At 51.1% G+C, this 20,974-nt stretch overlaps 1 protein-coding gene across 2 annotated transcripts; it reads left to right on the top strand.

Annotated features, from left to right (window-relative positions):
• Nucleotides 1–150: 150 nt before the first annotated feature.
• On the top strand, nt 151–17,414 carry Shkbp1 (SH3KBP1 binding protein 1). Of its 2 annotated transcripts, none has more exons than XM_034487442.2 (18): nt 151–301; nt 527–580; nt 709–754; nt 866–939; nt 1,369–1,427; nt 1,672–1,752; nt 3,462–3,623; nt 4,257–4,347; nt 4,440–4,630; nt 5,840–5,955; nt 7,885–7,972; nt 8,057–8,173; nt 9,762–9,932; nt 12,643–12,798; nt 13,221–13,317; nt 16,126–16,304; nt 16,755–16,866; nt 16,961–17,414. In XM_034487442.2, exons 1-18 carry the CDS (start codon nt 216–218, stop codon nt 17,190–17,192), a joined length of 2,112 nt encoding a protein of 703 aa, XP_034343333.1. In that variant the 5' UTR covers nt 151–215; the 3' UTR covers nt 17,193–17,414. The 2 variants fall into 2 exon arrangements, with proteins under 2 accessions (XP_034343333.1, XP_034343343.1); XM_034487452.2 differs by having other exon boundaries at nt 16,752–16,866.
• The last annotated feature ends 3,560 nt before the right edge of the window (nt 17,415–20,974 follow it).

Raw genomic sequence — 20,974 nt, 5'->3', positions numbered from 1 at the left:
TACTAAATCACTCCAAAGGATCCCCAAGGTGCTCCCCGTCGAAACCAGGAAAGACCTCCCCTCTTTAAAGAGTCAGAAAACGTAATTGCAATGAGCGAACTCTCTGTCCAATCGTCGGCGGATCGTGGAGTCTCTAGACCAATGAGCAAGAGGCGGGGGCGGGGTCTGTGCACACCCGGAAGTGGGTGCAAGCCGGCCGGCTTGCCGGGGGGGCTATGGCTGTCGCGATGACTTCAGCGGAGGGGGTCCCGGGTCGGGGAGCACCCGGGGAAGTGATTCATCTGAACGTAGGGGGCAAGCGGTGAGTGTGGGAGATCCCCGAGGCCCGATCCTACCGACCGAGGCGGGATGCCCGCCTCTTCTGGGGGTAGGAGTGGTAGTCCCGGTCCATCAAGAGTTGCTCCGCCTCAAGCTGGAGGCTTGGCGCTTGGATGAAAAAATGCCTAAGGAGAATGCGTGAATCCCATGGGAGGAGGAAGCGGTCCTCACCTCCCCTTCTGTTCCCTCTTCGTACCTTACCGCCCAGGTTCAGTACCTCTCGCCAGACGCTTACCTGGATCCCAGACTCCTTCTTCTCCAGGTGATTAGGAGAGCCAGTCTGGGCGAGGGTAGGAGGGGATGAAAGGAGGGGGTGTGGGGAGACCCATTTTACCCTATTCACCTTTGCAACTCGGCCCATGACACCTCCTCCGTTTCCCCTTCCTGTAGTCTTTTGAGCGGACGCATCTCAACCCTGAAAGATGAGACCGGAGCTGTGAGTAGAGCTATATAAAAAAAACGGGACGCCGGGTGGGAGGAGGAACAGGAGCGCCTACTTAGGTCATTTCCATGACCCTCACCCCCGCCCCCCGCCCCTACTATGCAGATTTTCATCGACCGGGACCCCACTGTCTTTGCCCCAATCCTCAATTTCCTGCGGACCAAAGAGTTAGACCCTAGGTTGGTATGGGTAAATGGGTGAGTTTGCCACTGTATAGAACCTCTCCTCGGAAAGTAGATTTGTTCCATTTTATTAGAATCATGTCATGTTCCCTCTCTTCCGTTATACCCACACATTTGCACCATTCCAACATCCTTGTTATCTAGATTTTTTTAAAAAGTATTTTATGTATTTGTTCGTTGGCTTGAGTTAAGGCCTTGCTCTGTAGCCCTGGCTGCCTAGAACTCAATCCAGATCAGGCCGGCCTCTGTCTCCCCCATGTCCTGGAATGGCGAGTATACACCACTCTCAACCTCCCCAGAATCTTATGCCTGTCAAAACTAACTAGGCTTCAATATTCTCTGTGCAGTTTCAAAATCTTTCTACTCACTATGCGCTGCCCACCCCACGCCCTAGATTTTTATACCCAAATCTCTTCTATTATCCAGGGGTGTCCATGGTTCCAGCCTCCTCCATGAAGCCCAATTCTATGGGCTCACTCCACTGGGTAAGTGAGAGTCCCGTGTCCCACCCCCACACCCAGTCAGCTCCCTCAGTTATTTCCTGAGCGTTCTCTACCTCTGACTCTCCCAGTCAGAAAGACTGTGAGGTTAGAACTAAGAGCACTGGATTTGGGTCTGGCTCTGAAGGGGGTGGGGTAGGAAATAGCTCTGTGGAAAGACAGATGAGGGAGGGGACAAGGGTCTGCCTTAGTTTCCCTCAAGATGAAGTTTTGAGTCCTTCCCTTGCAGTTCGTCGCCTGCAGGTAAGGGAAGAGTTGGATCGATCTTCCTGCGGAAATGTCCTCTTCAATGGTTATCTACCTCCTCCAGGTGGGCACTCTCAATTGATGCTAAGGAGAGGGTGGTTGGGTTAAAGACTACATTTCCCGCAAAGCTTCAACCCTTAGGCATTTGGAGCCCTGAGGTGCAATGGGAGTTGTAGTTCTTAATCAGAAGCTTGGAAAGGAAATAGGAAACCGCATTTTCCATGAAGCTGTGCAACAGCCAATTCTCTTTAGAGCTCAGAAGCATACTCTAGAGCTTGATGGGCATTGTAGTCTGAGTTTCCTTAAGTTTCACCCCATTCTTCAGGGGGAAAAAATGTAAATTTAAACTTTATCATACCAACTTTATTGGATTCTACTTCTTTTGGGGTGGGGGTTCTATGATACAGAGTCTCTCTCATAGCACTGGTTGTCCTGGAACTCATTATATACACTAGGCTGGCCTCGAACTCATAGAGATCCTCCTTTCTTGGTCTAAGCCTTTAAGATTAAAGGTGTGCAGCACCACACTCAGCAGCCACATTGGTTTTTGAGGCAAGGTCCCAACAAACCTGGAATTCACTGAATGGCTAGGCTGCTCGCCAACAAAGTCTGAGGACCCACCTTCTACCTCTGGGGATCTAAAATGTACTTCTTATAGTTTTTATGCTTGTATAGAAAGTACTTTACCCACTGAGCCATCGCTGTAGCCCCTACACTATAATTTTACTTTCTTGTTTATTTGTTTTAGTACGAGAGTTTACAGCCAGGGTTTTCTACATCCTGAGCAGGTGCTGTAGCATGAAACTGCTGCCAGCACGCCACCCCCAACCCTGACTGGTGAATTTTAGGCAGGTGTTCTACCTCTGAACCATTGCCCACAGCTCTTCTGTGGTAACAGCAGGAACATGTTCATGCCAAGCTCTGCCTTAACTTTCAAAAGTTATTACATTTTATTTATTTATTTGTTTATTTATTTATTTATTGGTTTCTTAAGACCAGGTTTCTCTGTGCAGCCCTGGCTGTCCTGGAACTTGCTCTGTAGACCAGGCTGGCCCCGAACTCAGAGACCCACCTGCCTCTGCATCCCAAATACTGGGATTAAAGTTGTGTGCCACCACCACCGAGCACATGTATTTATTTATTGGGCACCTAGCGGGGAGGGTTCATGTATGGAGATCAGAGGACAACTTGCAGGAATTGATTCTCTCTTTCTACCACACATGTCCCAGGATCAAAGTCAAAATTGCCACTCTTGGTGGCGAGCACCTTCACCCACTGAGACATCTCATCAACCCTCTGCTTCTGCTGCTGCTGCTGCTGCTGCTTCCTCTTCTTCTTCCTCTTCTTCTTCCTCTTCCTCCTCTTCTTCTTCCTCCTCCTCTTCCTCCTCTTCCTCTTCCTCCTCTTCCTCTTTCATCGTCATCATCATCATCATCATCATCATCAGACAGGGCCTCATTGAGTTGCCCAGCCTAGCCTTGAACTTGCAATCTTCCACTTCTAGCTTTCCAAATAGCTGGGATTACAGACCTGCCTGCCAGGCCTGGCCAAATTAGCAAACACTGAAAAGGCAACAATACTATAGCAGCAGCAAACCAGGTCTTTCCCTGTGTGGGCTTCTGGGTCATTGAATGCCATATCCGGACACCACGGAACACCTTCCCCAGGACACAGTGCCCCACACACGGAATCCATGCCTCTCATGGTTTAAGTGTTCATCGGCTGCCACATCATGATTTTAATTATGGTGCCTGCCACTTCCCCTCACTATAGTGTTCCCAGTGAAGCGGCGGAACCGACACAGCCTGGTGGGGCCCCAGCAAATAGGGGGACGCCCAGCCCCTGTTCGACGGAGCAACACGATGCCCCCCAATTTGGGTAATGCAGGGTTGCTGGGCCGAATGCTGGATGAGAGAGCACCTCCATCCCCATCAGGTAACCTTGGGACTGAGCTTAGTGTGCGTGTTCTGCCTCTGTGTATCCCAGCCTTCTTTTGCCTGGAGCTCAAAGCAATCCAGTCCACCTGCTAGAATTATGAGTATGAACTCAGTGTTTGCTCCTCAAGTTCTTATTTTTATTTGATGATTTATGTTACTTAATTATCATCGTTGTGTGTATGCATGTGTGAACACAGTGAGAACTTGTCAAAGGACACCGTGTAGGTTTTGGAGAATGAACTTGGGTTGTCAGGCATGTGCCAGAACTGCCCTTGTATGCTGAACCAGCTCCCCTGACCCCAGCCTTCTCTTTACATTCTGTTTTGAGACAGGGTCTCACTATGTTTCCCAGATAACCTACACCACCAGATGTAGTTTACATTTCTTGTTTGTTTGTTTGTTTGTTTGAGACAGGGTTTCTCTGTGTAGCCCTGGCTGTCCTGGAACTCACTCTGTAGACCAGGCTGGCCTTGAACTCAGCAAATCCGCCTGCCTCTGCCTCCCAAGTGCTGGGATTAAAGGCCTGCGCGCCACCACCGCCTGGCGTAGTTTACATTTCTGTCCTTTAGGAGGTCAGGGCCAGAGGGCCCCTGTGACCCTGCCTGCTCTGGTCTCCTCTCTTACTCCCAAGGCCAACCGGAGGAGCCAGGGATGGTGCGCCTGGTGTGTGGTCACCACAACTGGATTGCTGTGGCATATACCCACTTTCTCGTCTGTTATAGGTGCTGGGGGTGGGGATGGGGGAGTGGGAGGCTCTGCCTCTGTGGACGGGGTGGCTCTGAGGTGAGGGTGCTGATGTCCCTCAATCCCACAGGCTGAAGGAAGCCTCCGGTTGGCAGCTTTCATTCTCCAGCCCACGCCTGGATTGGCCCATCGAGCGCTTGGCTCTCACAGCACGGGTGCTTGGCGGTGCTCTGGGGGAGCATGACAAGATGGTGGCTGCAGCCACAGGCAGCGAGATCCTTCTGTGGGCGCTACAGGCACAAGGTGGTGGCTCTGAGATAGGTATGTGTCGTGGACTTTTCTAGAACTCTGTAGAATCCTGTGACCTGTAAAAATAACCCAACCTCTGAAAATCAGAAACCCATGGGGAGAGCGGGAATTCTGTGGGGAGTCAGTCTTTTTGCCTTGTGAGACAATGTTTTAGATCTTGAGAACTCTGCATGTTTCATTGTTTCATTTTGCCTCAGACAAGGTTTTACCATGTAGCCCAAGCTAGCCCTCAACTCCTGAAACTCCTGAATACTGGATATCTTAGTTAGGGTTTCTATTCCTGCACAAACATCATGACCAAGAAGCAAGTTGGGGAGGAAAGGGTTTATTCAGCTTATACATCCACATTGCTGTTCATCACCAAAGGAAGTCAGGACTGGAACTCAAGCAGGTCAGGAAGCAGGAGCTGATGCAGAGGCCATGGAGGGATGCTGCTTACTGGCTTGCTTCCACTGGCCTGCTCAGCCTGCTTTCTTATAAAACCCAAGACTACCAGCCCAGGGATGGCACCATCCACAATGGGCCTTCCCATCCTTGATCACTAATTGAGAAAATGCCTTACAGCTGGATCTCATGGAGGCATTTCCTCAAGGAAAGCACCTGAGTGATAGCTCCAGCTTGAATCAAATTGACACACAAAACCAGTTAGTACACTGGATTACAGCCACCATACTCAGTCAACACTGATTTATTTTATTATATATATATATATATATATATATATATATATATATATATATATATATATATGTGTGTGTGTGTGTGTGTGTGTATGTGTGTGTGTGTGTGTGTGTGTGTGTGTGTGTGTGTGTCTGGAGAGAGGAACATGCATGAACCCCTGGATTTAATCCCAGTACCATATAGACTGGGTATTGTGGTACACAGCTGTAATCCAGCACTCAGAAGGTGGGGGCCAGCCTGGGCTACATGAGACCCTAACTCAAAACAATAACAACAAATCAGCCTTTAGTTGTCATAGCCCTTTGTTCCAATGGAAGGGTGTGGACCCTTTTGGCAGCCTCAGCCTGCTAGAATTCTGCTGGCCATTACAGTCCCACACCCATCAGACAGTCTGTGTAATTTCTGGAACCCTCTTTGCCATGGACCCTGTTTCCCCATACAACCTGTGGCCCTTGGGCTTCTTGCCACCCCATTCCCAGACCTGCAGTGCGATTCCAGCCTCCTGTTGAGCATCCCCCACCAAGCCCTTGCTGCCTGCAGGTGTCTTCCACCTCGGTGTGCCTGTGGAGGCCTTGTTCTTTGTGGGAAACCAGCTCATTGCCACAAGCCACACAGGACGCGTTGGTGTCTGGAATGCCGTGACCAAGCACTGGCAGGTGAGTCTGGACCAGCCTGGCTCCCTCTTCCCAAGTTCTAGATCGTGCAGGCCTAGGGGTCCTTCCTAGTCTGCCCTACCTAGAAAAAGAACAAGAGAACCCTATGGTAGTTGTGGGATAAAAGTCCATAGAACACCCAGGAGGCCTTCCTATAGGAGTGACTGGAGAGCCAGTGTGAGGGATGGGTGGGTTTGGAAAACACTGGGATTCCTCAAGCAGATGTCGAGATGGCAGGATGCAAGACGGATGTCCTGTGCTCATCACTCCACCCAGCCCAGGCCATATCTAACATGTGAAGGAAAAACATGGAATTGTAGTGTCTTTGTCCTACAAAAGTATGCTGAGAGAGGGGCAGAAGCATAGAAAGAAACACTGAGAGAGAAACAGGAAAAAGCAGTGAGGGTAGGAGACATGGAGGCAAAGCAGATAGGGCAAATTCAGAGCCATGGAGCCAGGCTGGGCTTGCTGGTGGAGGCCTGTAACCTAAGCTACAAAGTAAGCCTGGGCAGCTTAGTGATAGTCACATCAAAATGAGAGAGAGCGAGAGAAAGAGAGAGAGAGAGAAGACAGCAAAGGCTGTAACTTAATGGTAGAACCCCAATCTAGAATCCCCCAGTGAGGGGCTGGGGGCGTGGCTCAGTGGTAGAGCCCCTGCCTAGAATCCCACAGTGAGGGGCTGGGGGCGTGGCTCAGTGGTAGAGCCCCTGCCTAGAATCCCCCAGTGAGGGGCTGGGGGGCGTGGCTCAGTGGTAGAGCCCCTGCCTAGAATCCCCCAGTGAGGGGCTGGGGGCGTGGCTCAGTGGTAGAGCCCCTGCCTAGGATCCCCCAGTGAGGGGCTGGGGGCGTGGCTCAGTGGTAGAGCCCCTGCCTAGGATCCCCCAGTGAGGGGCTGGGGGCGTGGCTCAGTGGTAGAGCCCCTGCCTAGGATCCCCCAGTGAGGGGCTGGGGGCGTGGCTCAGTGGTAGAGCCCCTGCCTAGAATCCCCCAGTGAGGGGCTGGGGGCGTGGCTCAGTGGTAGAGCCCCTGCCTAGAATCCCCCAGTGAGGGGCTGGGGGCGTGGCTCAGTGGTAGAGCCCCTGCCTAGAATCCCCCAGTGAGGGGCTGGGGGCGTGGCTCAGTGGTAGAGCCCCTGCCTAGAATCCCCCAGTGAGGGGCTGGGGGCATGGCTCAGTGGTAGAGCCCCTGCCTAGAATCTCCAGTGAGGGGCTGGGGGCGTGGGTAGGCCAATGGCAGAGTGCTTAGTTAACAGGGAGGAGGCCCTGTGCCAAACAAGATACTAAACACACATCACACACACACTCACACACACGCACGCACGCACGCACGCACGCACGCACGCACGCGTCCACCTAAAATCCCAGTACATGGAATATACAGGAAGGATCATCAATACTTCAAGGGCAGAGCAGCTTGGGTTATTAATCTAGCAGATTCCATTCCAACCTGAGGTACATGGGACCAAATGTCAAAATTCAACAAAAATTGGGTCTGGAGAGATGGTTCAGCAGCTAAGAGCAGGCACTGTTCCTTCAGATGTCTCATGTTCCGTTCCCAGCACCCACATCAGGAGGCGCATGACCGCCTAGGACTGCAGCTCCAGGAGCTCGGACACCTCTGGCCCCTGTGGGCACCCACACTCATGTGTACACAGTTGTGCACAGATGTACACACATGAGCTTAGAAAATAATTTTTAAAACTCAACAAAGACAGAAGAAGAAGGGGCCCAAGGAACAAAGGATCTAAGATAAAGAGGGAGGTGCATAGGCCAGTTACAGAGAGAGCCATAGGCACAGGTGCAGGTAGCCTAGCCAGGCTGGGCACACAGAGATGGGCATTGTGGAAGAAAGGCAGGGTGCCAGGCATGGGCTACGGAGTGAGACCTTGTGTGGAAATCTAGCTAACTCTGCACTGCCTCTTTGCTGCCCCAGGTCCAGGAGGTCCAGCCTATCACGAGTTATGACGCAGCCGGCTCCTTCCTCCTCCTGGGCTGCAGCAACGGCTCCATCTATTACGTAGGTAAGCAGTGTTCTTCCGAAGTGTGAGGGGTGGGCTGGAGGAGGTGCCTCAGTCACATCTGTTCCACCCCACCTGCCCATCCAGATGTGCAGAAATTCCCCCTGCGGATGAAGGACAATGACCTTCTCGTCAGTGAGCTCTACCGAGACCCAGCAGAGGATGGGGTCACCGCCCTCAGCGTCTACCTCACCCCCAAGACCAGTAAGCTATGACAGTTTCTTTCCCTTCTGTTGGCAGCCAGACCAGGGCATAGCAGTGAGTCGGGGGGATTCCTCAGGAACAACGTTAGTTCCATTCCTTCAGCATGTGCTTTTGTTCTGCTTTATTTAGCCATCTTTTAGGTGCTGGGCTGCTGCTGGCCTCTCCATGACAAGTTTACTCTTGTGTCTTACCTGTCTCCTGTCAGGACATGACATTTGCCTAATTCATAAAAACCTGGATACGTGCCAGATAGTAGACAATTCCATGCTCAGGGAGCCTTGATTTTTTTTTTTTTTTTTTTTTTTTTTTTTTTCTCTTCTTACTCTTTATGGGGAGGACAGAATCTTTCTCTGTAGTCCAGGCTAGCCCCTAACTCCAGAACACCTCATCCTTCTGCTTCAGGCTCATGGGTGCTGGGATCACAGGGTAGCCCCTCGGTTCTTCTCTGTCTCCTAGGCTTAACATCCATTCATGTTCCTATATGGGACCCAAGTGCATTTCCTATGGCCTCTGCTCAAAATGCTGAAGCTGTATTCTACCTGTGGTCTTTATGATGGTCTGTTTAGTTTTGGGGACTCTCTCCAACACTTGGAAGATAGAGGCAGGGGCATTTTTGTGAGTTTGAAGCCAGCCTGGTTTACATAGTGAATTCCAGACCAGCCAGGGCTACAATAGTGAGACCCTGAGGGCAAAAAGAAAATAAAAAGTTTCTGAGAATTTCACAATGCAAAGTTTGTCAGTGGAGTCCCTGAGACACTCAGTTTGGGTGCTCGACTTACCTCTGTTTATATGTCATGCTGGAATTTCTCAAAAAGATAGATTTAGGGGGCTGGAGAGATGGCTCAGTGGTTAAGAGCACTGACTGCTCTTCTAGAGGCCCTGAATTCAATTCCCAGCAACTACATGGTGGCTCACAACCATCTTCGATGGGGGTCTGATGCCCTCTTCTGGTGTGTCTGAAGAGAGCAATGGTGTACTCATATACATAAAATAAATTAATAAACCATTAAAAAAAATACCTCACAGCCGGGCAGTGGTGGCGCACGCCTTTAATCCCAGCACTTGGGAGGCAGAGGCAGGTGGATTTCTGAGTTCGAGGCCAGCCTGGTCTACAGAGTGAGTTCCAGGACAGCCAGGGCTACACAGAGAAACCCTGTCTCGAAAAACCAAAAAAAAAAAAAAAAAGAAAAAGAAAAAAAACCTCACAGATGGGTCCATAAGCCAATCTGATGGAGGCAATTAAAAAAAAAGAAAAAAAAAGATTTATTTATTTACATGTATGAATATTTTGCTGCATGTATGTAAGTATGCCATGTACATGCTTGGTGACCAAAGAGTTTAAAAGAAGGGATTCAGCCCTGGAACTGGAGTTACAGATGGCTGTAAGCTGTCATGTGGGTGCTGGGAACTGAACCTGGGTCCTCTGGTTCAGTTCAGCAGCAGATGTTCTTAGTCAGTGAGCCATCTCTGCAGCCCAACCTAGATTTCTTCCCAGTGTCAGACCCTCTGTGTGTCTGTCCTTCCTTCCCTCCTCCTCTGCCCTGGTTCTGTTTCCACGACTGCCGTCTTTGTTGTTGGCCCTCCCCAGGTGACAGTGGGAACTGGATTGAGATTGCCTACGGCACCAGCTCCGGGGTGGTGCGGGTCATCGTGCAGCACCCGGAGACGGTGGGCTCAGGACCCCAGCTCTTCCAAACCTTCAGCGTGCACCGCAGCCCCGTGACCAAGATCATGCTGTCAGAGAAGCACCTCATCTCTGGTGGGTCCCTCTGCAGGAGGAACAGCTTTGAGAGTGTGGAGCCAGGGGGATGGAGCTTCCAGTGGGGGCAGCTATGTGAGACAGTGCTGTGCGGTAACAGGAGACCCGCAAGGGCAGCCACAGAGTGGAAGAAGACTGTACCAGGCACAGTGACTCAGACCTGGGATCCCAGCACTCAGTGGGCTAAGGTCACTTCCAGTTCAAGGCCAGCCTGGGCTACAGGGTAAGACCTTGTGCAGAAATATATCTAAACTGGTAAAGCGCTGGCTTAGCCTAGTGCTAAGGAAGCACTGAGTTCGAATCCCAGCACCAAACCTGTAACCCTAGCTCTCTGGGGCTGGAGGCAGGAGGATCACAATTTTAAGGTCATCCTCAGCTGCATATTGAATTTGAGGCCAACGGGTTATATGAGAGCCTGTCTCTAAAAAATTAAAAATCAAAAAAAGCTTACAGTAAGGGAGCCAGGCTTAGGAAAAGTAAATATATATTTAGAAGGTAGGGGGTAAGAAGAAAACTCATCCATTAGGCAATTATTGAGCGCCTGCTGTGTACTAGGTGTAGAAGGTAGTGACACATAACAAGACAGGTCAATTCTGTGTCCGGGGAAACTAGTTCTCTAGTTGAAACTGCAAATGATAGATAAATAAATAGACATGTGGTGTATGTGGGGGGGTAATCAGCAGAGTGCGTGTCTCATGTACAGGATGTCCCCCACTTCAATCCCTCAGCACTAGAAAGCAAGGAAAACAGGGAAAACCAAGCATGGCGATATACACCTGCGATCTAGTACTAGGATCGGTAAAGCAGTAGGCTCCTGAGGTTAAGGCCAGCCTGGGCTACAGAGCCTTACCTCAATGTAAAAAGGAAAACAAACAAACAAACAAACTGATTTCTCAGTCAATAAACAGCCTGCTGTGCTAGCGCAGGGACCTGCGTTCAGATCCCCACCACCCTACTTAAAAGCCAGGCACAGCAGTGCACATCTGTAAACCCAAAGCCAAGAAAGGGATAAGAGTGGCCAGATAGGTGAATTTTCAGCTCTGAGAGAGACCCTGTCTAAAGCAACAAGTTGGAGGAGACTGGAGAGAACGGCACTGACTGCCCTTCTACGGGACCCAGGTTCGACTCTCGGCACCCACAACCGTCTATGACCTCCGGTCCACAAGGATCTGATATTGTCTTCTGGCCTTCGTATGAGCCCCTGTGCATCTGCAGTCTCACAGAGCGGCCAGAAAGCTCAGTGGTGGAGCGCGTCCATACCTGTGAACGGCCCTTGGTTTGACCCTTACCCCATGATAAATACATTAGTTAATGAGCAAATCATCACCAAGCAGTATTCAAGGCCATGAATAAATACAAAGTGGTTGCCAGGTGTGATGTCTCCCATCTTTAATCCCAGCACTCAGGAGGCAGAAGTGAGCAGACCTCTGAGGTGGAGGCCAACCTGGTCTACATAGAGAGTTCCAGGATAGCCAAGGCTATGTAAAGAAACCCTGTCTCAAAACAAAACAAATACAAAATTTTAAAAATTATCTGTATGTGTGTCTACCCTGCAGAGGGTAGAAAAGGGTGTCTGTCTCCCTGGAGATGGGTCACAGGCGGTTGTGAGCCTTTGACGTGTGCTGGCGCTAAGAATATCGAGTGCTCTAAACTCTCCCCAGAGGCCTCCATCTTGTTTCTGTTTGTTTTCATTTAGTTTGTTGGTGTTTTAGCGGCATGTGTGTCTGTGTAAGGGCATTGGAGCCCCTGGAACTGGAGTTAACAGACAACTGTGCGCTGCAACATGAGTGCTGGGAATTGAACTCAGGACCTGTGGAAGAGCAGCCAGTGTTCTTAACCACTGAGCCATCTCTCCAGCCCCTCCGTCCTGTTTTTTAAGACAGTCTTTTACTGGGATCTGGGGATCACCCATTATGCTAGGGTGCTTGGCCAGGGAGCCCAAGGGACCTGCCTGTCTCCACCTCTCCAGGACAGAGATGAGGAGTACAAATCTTTGCACTCAGATCCTTCTGCTCGCCTGGCAAACACTTTACTAACTAGGCCATTGCCCCTACTAACTAGGCCAAACCTACTAACTAGGTTTTCTGAGATAAGGTCTTGCTATATAGCCCAGGCTATCCTTGAATTTAGGATTCTTAGGAGTCATCCTTCCAAACACTGGGATTACAGGTGTGTATCACCACGCCTCTGGTTTCACATTTCTTTCTAAAGTGTGTGAGGGTCATTGAAGAGAGCTGAATTCAGAGCAAGCCTGTCTGAGGCCAAGGACCTTAGGGCAGAAATGATGGATCAGTGGTACAGACTGGCAGGAACAAGCTTTCCAGTCGGAGGAAATGGTCAGTGCAAAGGAACCAATGGGGGAAGGGGGAGGAGTTAAATACAGAGCAGGGGTGTGGCCAGTCTCAGATGCGGGATATGGCCAGAGGGAAAGGACAGGATCAGGAAGCATACAGAGAGATGAAGTGAAAGGATGCAAAGCGGGCCCTGTGGACAGGTTAAAATAGGTCACACTCAAATCACTTCAGGGGTGGGCCAGCAGGATCTCTGGGCTTATGGAACTCCAGGCAAGAGAATTCCTGAAATTCTCTTGACCCCTCTAAAAGGGCTCATACTGGGGGTTGGGGGTGGTGGGAGTGGTAATTTATGGAGGAGGTCAGAACTGCACTGATGCCTTGGGCAGGCCTGACCTGCTGCTGTCTCTGTTCTTTAGTGTGTGCCGACAACAACCATGTTCGGACATGGTCTGTGACCCGCTTCCGAGGCATGATCTCCACCCAGCCTGGCTCCACTCCACTCGCATCCTTCAAGATCCTGGCGCTAGAATCGGCTGATGGGCTCGGTGGCTGCAGTGCTGGCAACGACATTGGTACCCACTGATTCCCAGCCCGTGACTCTTCCCACAGACCTGCCTAGGCCATGCAGGATCCCACTGTGGCCTCTGTAGACTTCTGCTGCCTTGTTAGCTATTTTGTTGCCCTCCAGCCACACAGACTTCTGACCCTTGTTCATCACCATCCTGGCTTCCCCCTATCTCCTCTGAACTTGCAGCCAACACCATTCTGCCGGGCCCCTGATTCCCACTGACCAACACTGGTCAGGTTACCATCTTCTGATAGTCCCGAATGCTGTTCATCTTTGCGAGCCCCTAGTTCTCTCTGCCTATCTGCAGTATCCTAGGAGCAGGATCTAGGTCTGGGAGTTGGCTCAGCTATGGAGAAAGGCTAGTTCTGGGGGGTCTGATGGCCCTGTGGACCCTTGCATGCTGTTACCCTGCCCCTGTCTGCCCAGGTCCCTATGGTGAGCGGGATGACCAACAGGTGTTCATCCAGAAGGTGGTGCCAAATGCCAGCCAGCTGTTTGTGCGTCTCTCCTCCACTGGGCATCGGTGAGTACTGTCCCACCAAAGAGGCAGGACCATAGAGGAGACCCGAAAGGGGTCCATCCACCCAGTGGTTCCTGAAGGAGCAGAGGCTACAGGGTGAATTGGCCTCTGGGTTATATGTGTGCAAGGGACACTGGAAAACCCTTAGGTCACTGTGTTGGACTTTAGATATCCCAGGAAATTGAGTAGGGAAGGGGGTGCAGACAGTGTCAGGGTAGGATGGGGTACAGGCAATGTCAGGGTGGGGTCAGGTGTAGGCAGAGTGTCAGAGTGGTAGGGGTACAGACTGAGTGGAAGGGTGGGATGGGGTACAGGCAAAGGGTTGAGGAAGGTTCAGGTTGCATGCAATGAGGAGAGAGGTGGGCAAACAGGAGGCTGTCAGAGTCCAGAGCAGGTGTCAGGAGAAAGGAGACCTGGGATTGTTGCTTAAGGAGGGGGCTCTGCAAAGAATCCCAAAGCTAAATAAGAATAAACAGAAGAAGGAAGGGAGAGAGTGTCTGGTGAAGACAGAGCATGTGTCACAGCTGGGAGCACTACACAGCGTAATGCAGCCTGGTGGGTCAGTACAGTGAGTGCCTAGCATGCACTGGGTTTGGTCTCCAGAACTAAATAAACAGGGGGGTATTACATCCCTGTAACCTCAATACGCCGGAGGTAGAAGCAGGAGGATCAGAAGTTCAAGGTCATCTTCAGTCAGACCAGCCTGGGCTACATGAGATACTGTCTCAAAATAAACAAAATAAACTGAATGAATGAAGATAGATGAGGAGGGTTGGATAAGGAGAGGATGGATGAGGAGGGTTGGACGAGGAGAGGATGGATGAGGAGAGGATGGATGAGAAGAGGATGGATGAGGAGGGTTGGATAAGGAGAGGATGGATGAGGGATGGATGAGGAGAGGATGGATGAGGAGGGTTGGATGAGGAGAGGATGGATGAGGAGGGATGGATGGGGAGGGATGGATGAGGAGAGGATGGATGAGAAGAGGATGGATGAGGAGGGTTGGATGAGGAGAGGATGGATGAGGAGGGTTGGATGAGGAGAGGATGGATGAGGAGAGGATGGATGAGGAGGGTTGGATGAGGAGAGGATGGATGAGGAGGGTTGGATGAGGAGAGGATGGATGAGGAGAGGATGGATGAGGAGGGTTGGATGAGGAGAGGATGGATGAGGAGGGTTGGATGAGGAGAGGATGGATGAGGAGAGGATGGATGAGGAGGGTTGGATGAGGAGGGATGGATGGGGAGGGATGGATGAGGAGAGGATGGATGAGGAGGGATGGATGGGGAGGGATGGATGAGGAGAGGATGGATGGGGAGAGGATGGATGAGGAGAGGATGGATGAGGAGAGGATGGATGAGGAGGGTTGGATGAGGAGAGGATGGATGAGAAGAGGATGGATGAGGAGGGTTGGATGAGGAGAGGATGGATGAGGAGAGGATGGATGAGGAGGGTTGGATGAGGAGGGAATGGATGGGGAGGGATGGATGAGGAGAGGATGGATGAGGAGAGGATGGATGAGGAGGGATGGATGGGGAGGGATGGATGAGGAGAGGATGGATGAGGAGGGATGGATGAGGAGAGGATGGATGAGGAGAGGGTGGATGAGGAGGGTTAGATGAGGAGAGGATGGATGAGGAGGGTTGGATGAGGAGAGGATGGATGAGGAGAGGATGGATGAGGAGGGTTGGATGAGGAGAGGATGGATGAGGAGAGGATGGATGAGGAGAGGATGGATGAGGAGGGTTGGATGAGGAGAGGATGGATGAGGAGGGTTGGATGAGGAGAGGATGGATGAGGAGAGGATGGATGAGGAGGGTTGGATGAGGAGAGGATGGATGAGGAGGGTTGGATGAGGAGAGGATGGATGAGGAGAGGATGGATGAGGAGGGATGGATGAGGAGGGATGGATAAGGAGGGTTGGATGAGGAGAGGATGGATGAGGGATGGATGAGGAGGGTTGGATGAGGAGAGGATGGATGAGGAGAGGATGGATGAGGAAGGTTGGATGAGGAGAGGATGGATGAGGAGGGTTGGATGAGAAGGGATGGATGAGGAGAGGATGGATGAGGAGAGGATGGATGAGGAGAGGGTAGATGAGGAGAGGATGGATGAGGAGAGGATGGATGAGGAGGGTTAGATGAGGAGAGGATGGATGAGGAGGGTTGGATGAGGAGAGGATGGATGAGGAGGGTTGGATGAGGAGAGGATTGATGAGGGTTGGATGAGGAGAGGATGGATGAGGAGGGATGGATGAGGAGGGATGGATAAGGAGGGTTGGATGAGGAGAGGATGGATGAGGGATGGATGAGGAGGGTTGGATGAGGAGAGGATGGATGAGGAGGGTTGGATGAGGAGGGATGGATGAGGAGAGGATGGATGAGGAGGGATGGATGAGGAGGGTTGGATGAGGAGAGGGTGGATGAGGAGGGATGGATGAGGAGAGGATGGATGAGGAGAGGGTGGATGAGGAGAGGATAGATGAGGAGAGGATGGATGAGGAAGGTTGGATGAGGAGAGGATGGATGAGGAGGGTTGGATGAGAAGGGATGGATGAGGAGAGGATGGATGAGGAGAGGATGGATGAGGAGAGGGTAGATGAGGAGAGGATGGATGAGGAGAGGATGGATGAGGAGGGTTAGATGAGGAGAGGATGGATGAGGAGGGTTGGATGAGGAGAGGATGGATGAGGAGGGGATAAGGTGGGCAGTGGAGGGACAGGACCTGAGTACTCAGTGGTAGAGACTGACTCGGGAAGGGTGTAAGGAGAGGGACCAGGCTGAGTGACTTCTGACCCCTTGTACCCCACAGGGTGTGTTCTGTGCGCTCAGTGGATGGCTCTCCCATGACTGCCTTCACAGTGTTGGAGTGTGAGGGCTCCAGGAGACGGGGCTCCAGACCCCGACGTTACCTGCTTACTGGCCAGGCTAATGGCAGCCTGGCCATGTGGGACCTGACCACTGCCATGGATGGCCTGGGCCAAACCCCTGGTATTCCCTGCCCCACTGCAATCTTGTCCCAGCCCCCACCCCATGATTCCCAGGGCCCTGCCCACTGGTCCCCACTGGTCCTTCTCTTGCCCTCCAGCCCTTTCCTTTTTCTTTTAAAGATTTATTTATTTTATGTATGTGAGTACACTGCTGCTGTCTTCAGACACATCAGAAGAGGGCATCAGATCCCATTACAGTTGGTTGTGAGCCACTGTGTGGTTGCTGGGAATTGAGCTTAGGACCTCTAGAAGAGCAGTCGGTGGTGCTCTTAACCTCTGAGCCATCTCTCCAGCCCCTAGTCCTTTTTTATTACCCCTGCTTTCCCCCTTTCTCTCTGACCTCAGCCCACCTACCTCTGCAGTCTTTTTTCTTTCCTACCTCCAGTTGCTCTTAACCTGTGACCCCTCCCCCATCGTAGCCCTGACTGCACTGCTTTGCCACCCCCAGCAGGCGGCCTGACAGAAGAAGAGCTGACGGACCAACTGGAGCAGTGTGAATTGAGCCCACTGGCCTCCTCCCGGGGCTCTTTCCCCAGCCCCTCACCCAGGACCTCTCTTACCAGGTAGCTGTAACTCCACTTCCCCTTTGTGCAAACGAAACAGCATGGTGACGCCTGGGCAACACTGCCCTGTGACCTGAGTTTCCCTCCCTTTCAGTCTCCACTCAGCCTCCAGCAACACCTCCCTGTGTGGCCACAGAGGGAGCCCCAGCCCACCGCAGGCGGAGGCCCGTCGCCGCGGGGCGGGAAGCTTCGTGGATCGGTGTCAGGAACTGGCAAGGGGTGCACCGGAGCTCCGACGGCCACCAACGCCAGCCCCTCGACCCTACACCAGCCTTGGGAATCCCCTGACACCTCCCCAAAACACTCTTAACGAAACTTCCTTTTGAATCTAGCCACCACCGTGCCTTCTTGTGGACTGGTCCCAGGGGACTCAGGATTGGAGAGGGGGAGCTTCCTCTTGGAGCCAGGGCAGGGGTCCTTAGTGTGATCTTTGTGGAAGCCAGGGCCAGGGGTCCTTAGTGTGATCTTTGTCGCCAAGTTCCCGCCTCTCTTTGTTTTCTAAAAGCCAAAGCCACGTCTCTAATAAAACCCTCACTGCCAACACTGTTTATAGTCTTGGTTTGGCTTTTTTTGGTTTTTGGTTTTTTTTTTTTTTTTTTTTGGGGGGGGGGGAAGTCGGGGGAGTAAGGGGTGTCCCAGGGAAGAGATAGAGCTGTAGGGACCAATAGTAATAGTCAGGCTTCAAGCTGTAAATTCCAAAACATTGTACCAGCTGTGATGGAGCACGCCTTTAATCCCCTAGCAATGGAGAGGCAGAGGCAGAGGCAGAGGCAGATTCGGTTTCTATGGCTTAGAGGCCAGCCTGGTCTACATAGTGAATTTCAGTATAGCTAGGGCTATGTAGAGTGTATCGGTGACCACTGTGTCAAACAAACAAACAAACAAAAAACAAAAGAAAATTAGAAACATCTGCCTTCTGGTTTAAGCAGAGAAGAGAACTTATTGGCTTACCCTCTGGCTTCAGGCAGGAGCCAAGGGTTCAAAGGCTTAGAATGGCTTTCAACTCTGGCCTTAGTGTCCTGCTGGGATACTTCATCCTCAGTCAAGATGACCCCAGAAGACCCCTTACTGTTTCTTCTGGCGGACATACACACACACACACACACACACACACACACACACACACACACACACACACACCAGGACTGAGCTAATTTGCTGACACACACCTGTAACACCAGCACTCCAGAAACTGAGACAGGAGCATCTCAAGTTGTAAGGATGGTTACTGTTGCCAACTTGACAGAATCTACGATCTGAGCACACTTGAGATGCATTAGGTTAGCCTCTGCATGAGTGCAGGACTGTCTAGATTAGGTTCATTGAAGTTGGAAGACTCACCCTGAATGTGAGCGGCGCCATGCCATAGGCTGGCATTCCAGATGGCATGAGGAGGAGCGTTAGCTGAGTATCGGTGTTCACCGCTCTCAGCTTCCTGATGGTATATGCAGTGTGACTACGACAGAGCATAAGTAAATCCTTTAAGTTGTTTTTACCAGATATTTTTCATAGCAAGAGACAAGAAACTAATATACAATTAAAATTAAGAGGCCAGTATGATTTGAATGTAGTGTGGTGGTACACAACTTTTCCCAGCACCTAGGAGGCACAGCAAGGTGGGTCTCTGTAAACTCAAGGCCAGCCTGGACAACCAGAGCTACAGAGAGCCTGTCTCAAAAAAAAAAAAAAAAAAAAAAAAAAAAAAAAAAAAAAAAGACCAGCTTTGGCTCAACAAAGAAACCTTTTTGCAAAACAAACAAACAAAAATCACAGGATACATGGATTTAAACTGAGTCAGGTAACTAACTATTCCTGAACCAGTCACTGTGGTCAGTATGATGAAGGACTTCCACAGTCCTAACCCTTGCTACGAGCCCTCATAGGCTGGGAGGGGGGTCAGCTCCATGTGGGCAGTGTGGAAGAGAAGTTCCAGGAGTGCTGGCCTTGCATGCTGGTGCGGAGGAGGAGAGGAGGCAGGTAAGTCTTTCCGAATACAAAGGCAGCCTGATTCTTTACTAGGAATGAATTAGAGAATGCAAAAATAAACCCAGACCTTTGAGATGCAAAGAGAAGAGGAGGAAATGTTTTCATCCCCAGAAATCCATGTCACCGTGGGAGGATCAGGAGTTCAAGGTCATCCTCAGCTACATAGTGAGTTTGAAGCCAGCCTGGGCTACATGAAACACTCCTCCAAAAAAATCAAAAGTGGCATAGAATTCTGGATTGCCAGAGCATCTAGGACACAAGTGGTAAGGCTAAAGGGCACGTGACTCTAATCTGGGTGTTCTGGAATGCCCAGGAACCCCAAAACCTGGGTGCTCTGGAATGCCCAGGAACCCCAAAACCTGGGTGTTCTGGAATGCCCCGGAATCCCAAACTCTGGATTTTTTTTTTACATGCCAGGATAGTCAGAACACTGTGTCTTGGGTGATGTGTGAATGGTAGGTATTCTAAAGAACATGTGGGGGCTAGATTGTCAGAAAATCTAAAATATGGGAGTGCTTTGTAATGATCCAAGATCTAGAACACTGAGGCCATTTTTTTTCCATGCCAGAGAATTCATTATTTCTAGAATGGTCATGATTCTTGAAGAAACAGAGCGTATTGTTAAATTGAAGTGGTTTTCAATACTAGGGGGAAAAAAACGGTGTAGGAAGACAGGGCAGCGTGGCACAGCTTCTGGAATGCTGTACTCCAGAGCTCCAGAAGGCTAGCAAGTGCTGAGACCCTACTGGAATCCAGGGCACAACATAAATGTGATATAAAAATAAGAAATGGAAACTAGAAACTCCAAATTCAAGGGGGAAGGGAAGCGAGATCCATCCCTGCCATCCCCGGAAGTTGCAGTGGTGAGCCAGAGGCTGTTGCCTAGCAACGAGCATTGCCGATGCCCTGGATCCTGGGCAGAAGGGAGAAATTTCGGCAGCACCCCCAGCAAATGCTCCAGCCACAGGGTAGGATGTGGGGAGTGGGGAGACAGGTGAGGGACATGGTGTCCCGTAGGGCCATGTGAGCAGGGACTTGGAGTGGGGGGCACACAAAGACAGAAGCATAAGCACAGTTAATGGGCAAAACTGGGCACTCCACCATTGCTCTAGCTCAGCCCACCAACAGCCGTGAATGAGTCCTGACTGCCAACTGTACTGCTCCTGGAGCATGTATGCCCCTGGACAGTGGGTAGGCCCCGATTTCTAGGTGTCGGCGTGGGACGGAGGCATGCATTGCTGTAGGTGGCAACAATGGTGTGAAGGGGTGGTGTGGCTCATCGCAGGCAGGGACGAGTGTGTGCCCTGTATACATTCCAGTGCACAGCGTGAATCTGGAACATTCCTGCTCTTAGTCTGAGAAGGTTGGAGCAGTTAAGGCCTAAGGCCCGGTTACCTTTTATGGCTGGAACTCCAAAATATCTGAGGGTGGGGCTAATGCTTTAGTCAACAAAGCTGTCTGGTGTATGGTGGGCACTTGCAATCTTCCAACATGGGAGGAGCAGAAGTCCAGAACAATCCCAAGCAAACTCGAGATGGGGGAGGGGGGAAACAATCAAACTGCTTGTGGAGAGTTGTCATTCCAAACCAGAAGTGGAGCATCACGGGAAGAGTGGGGTTTGGGATTCTAAGTGAAAGGTTATCCCGTTTCTCTCTGCTGGAAGCACTAGGGGCTTGTGAAGCTGAGAAAACAGGGTGGGAGCTTGAGGTTTTGTTTGTTTGTTTGTTTGTTTGAAACAGGTTCTTGCTATACAGCCTCGATGGCTTAGAATTTGCTATTGGACTAAGCTGGCCTGGAGCTGGCCTGGCTCTACTTCCCAAGCACTGTCTTTACGGGACTTACACTATCATGCCAGGCTGAAACTCAAGCTTATAGGCTCGGTTGGGCGGAGACCCTCTGAGTTGGAGGTTGTGGGCAGGGCTTGAAGCCCGGAGCCCACAAAAAGGGGGCGGGTGGGCTTAGTGTCTCCTGTAGCCTGTGCTCCTCCTTTCCCAGAAAGGGGGAATTAGAGGTCTCCAATAACAAATGCTTATTATTCTAGGTTTGTAAGAATTTTTGGGCTGAGACTTTTAGAAGTCAGGCAGGGAAGGGGTCCTGGTGTCTTCTAGGGACCAAGGCAGAG

This window comes from Arvicanthis niloticus, chromosome 1 (assembly GCF_011762505.2).
Source record: "Arvicanthis niloticus isolate mArvNil1 chromosome 1, mArvNil1.pat.X, whole genome shotgun sequence".
Classification (NCBI taxonomy): Eukaryota; Metazoa; Chordata; class Mammalia; order Rodentia; family Muridae; genus Arvicanthis; species Arvicanthis niloticus.
Note: the sequence above shows the minus strand (reverse complement) of the source record. Positions and strands in the feature narration are given on the sequence as shown.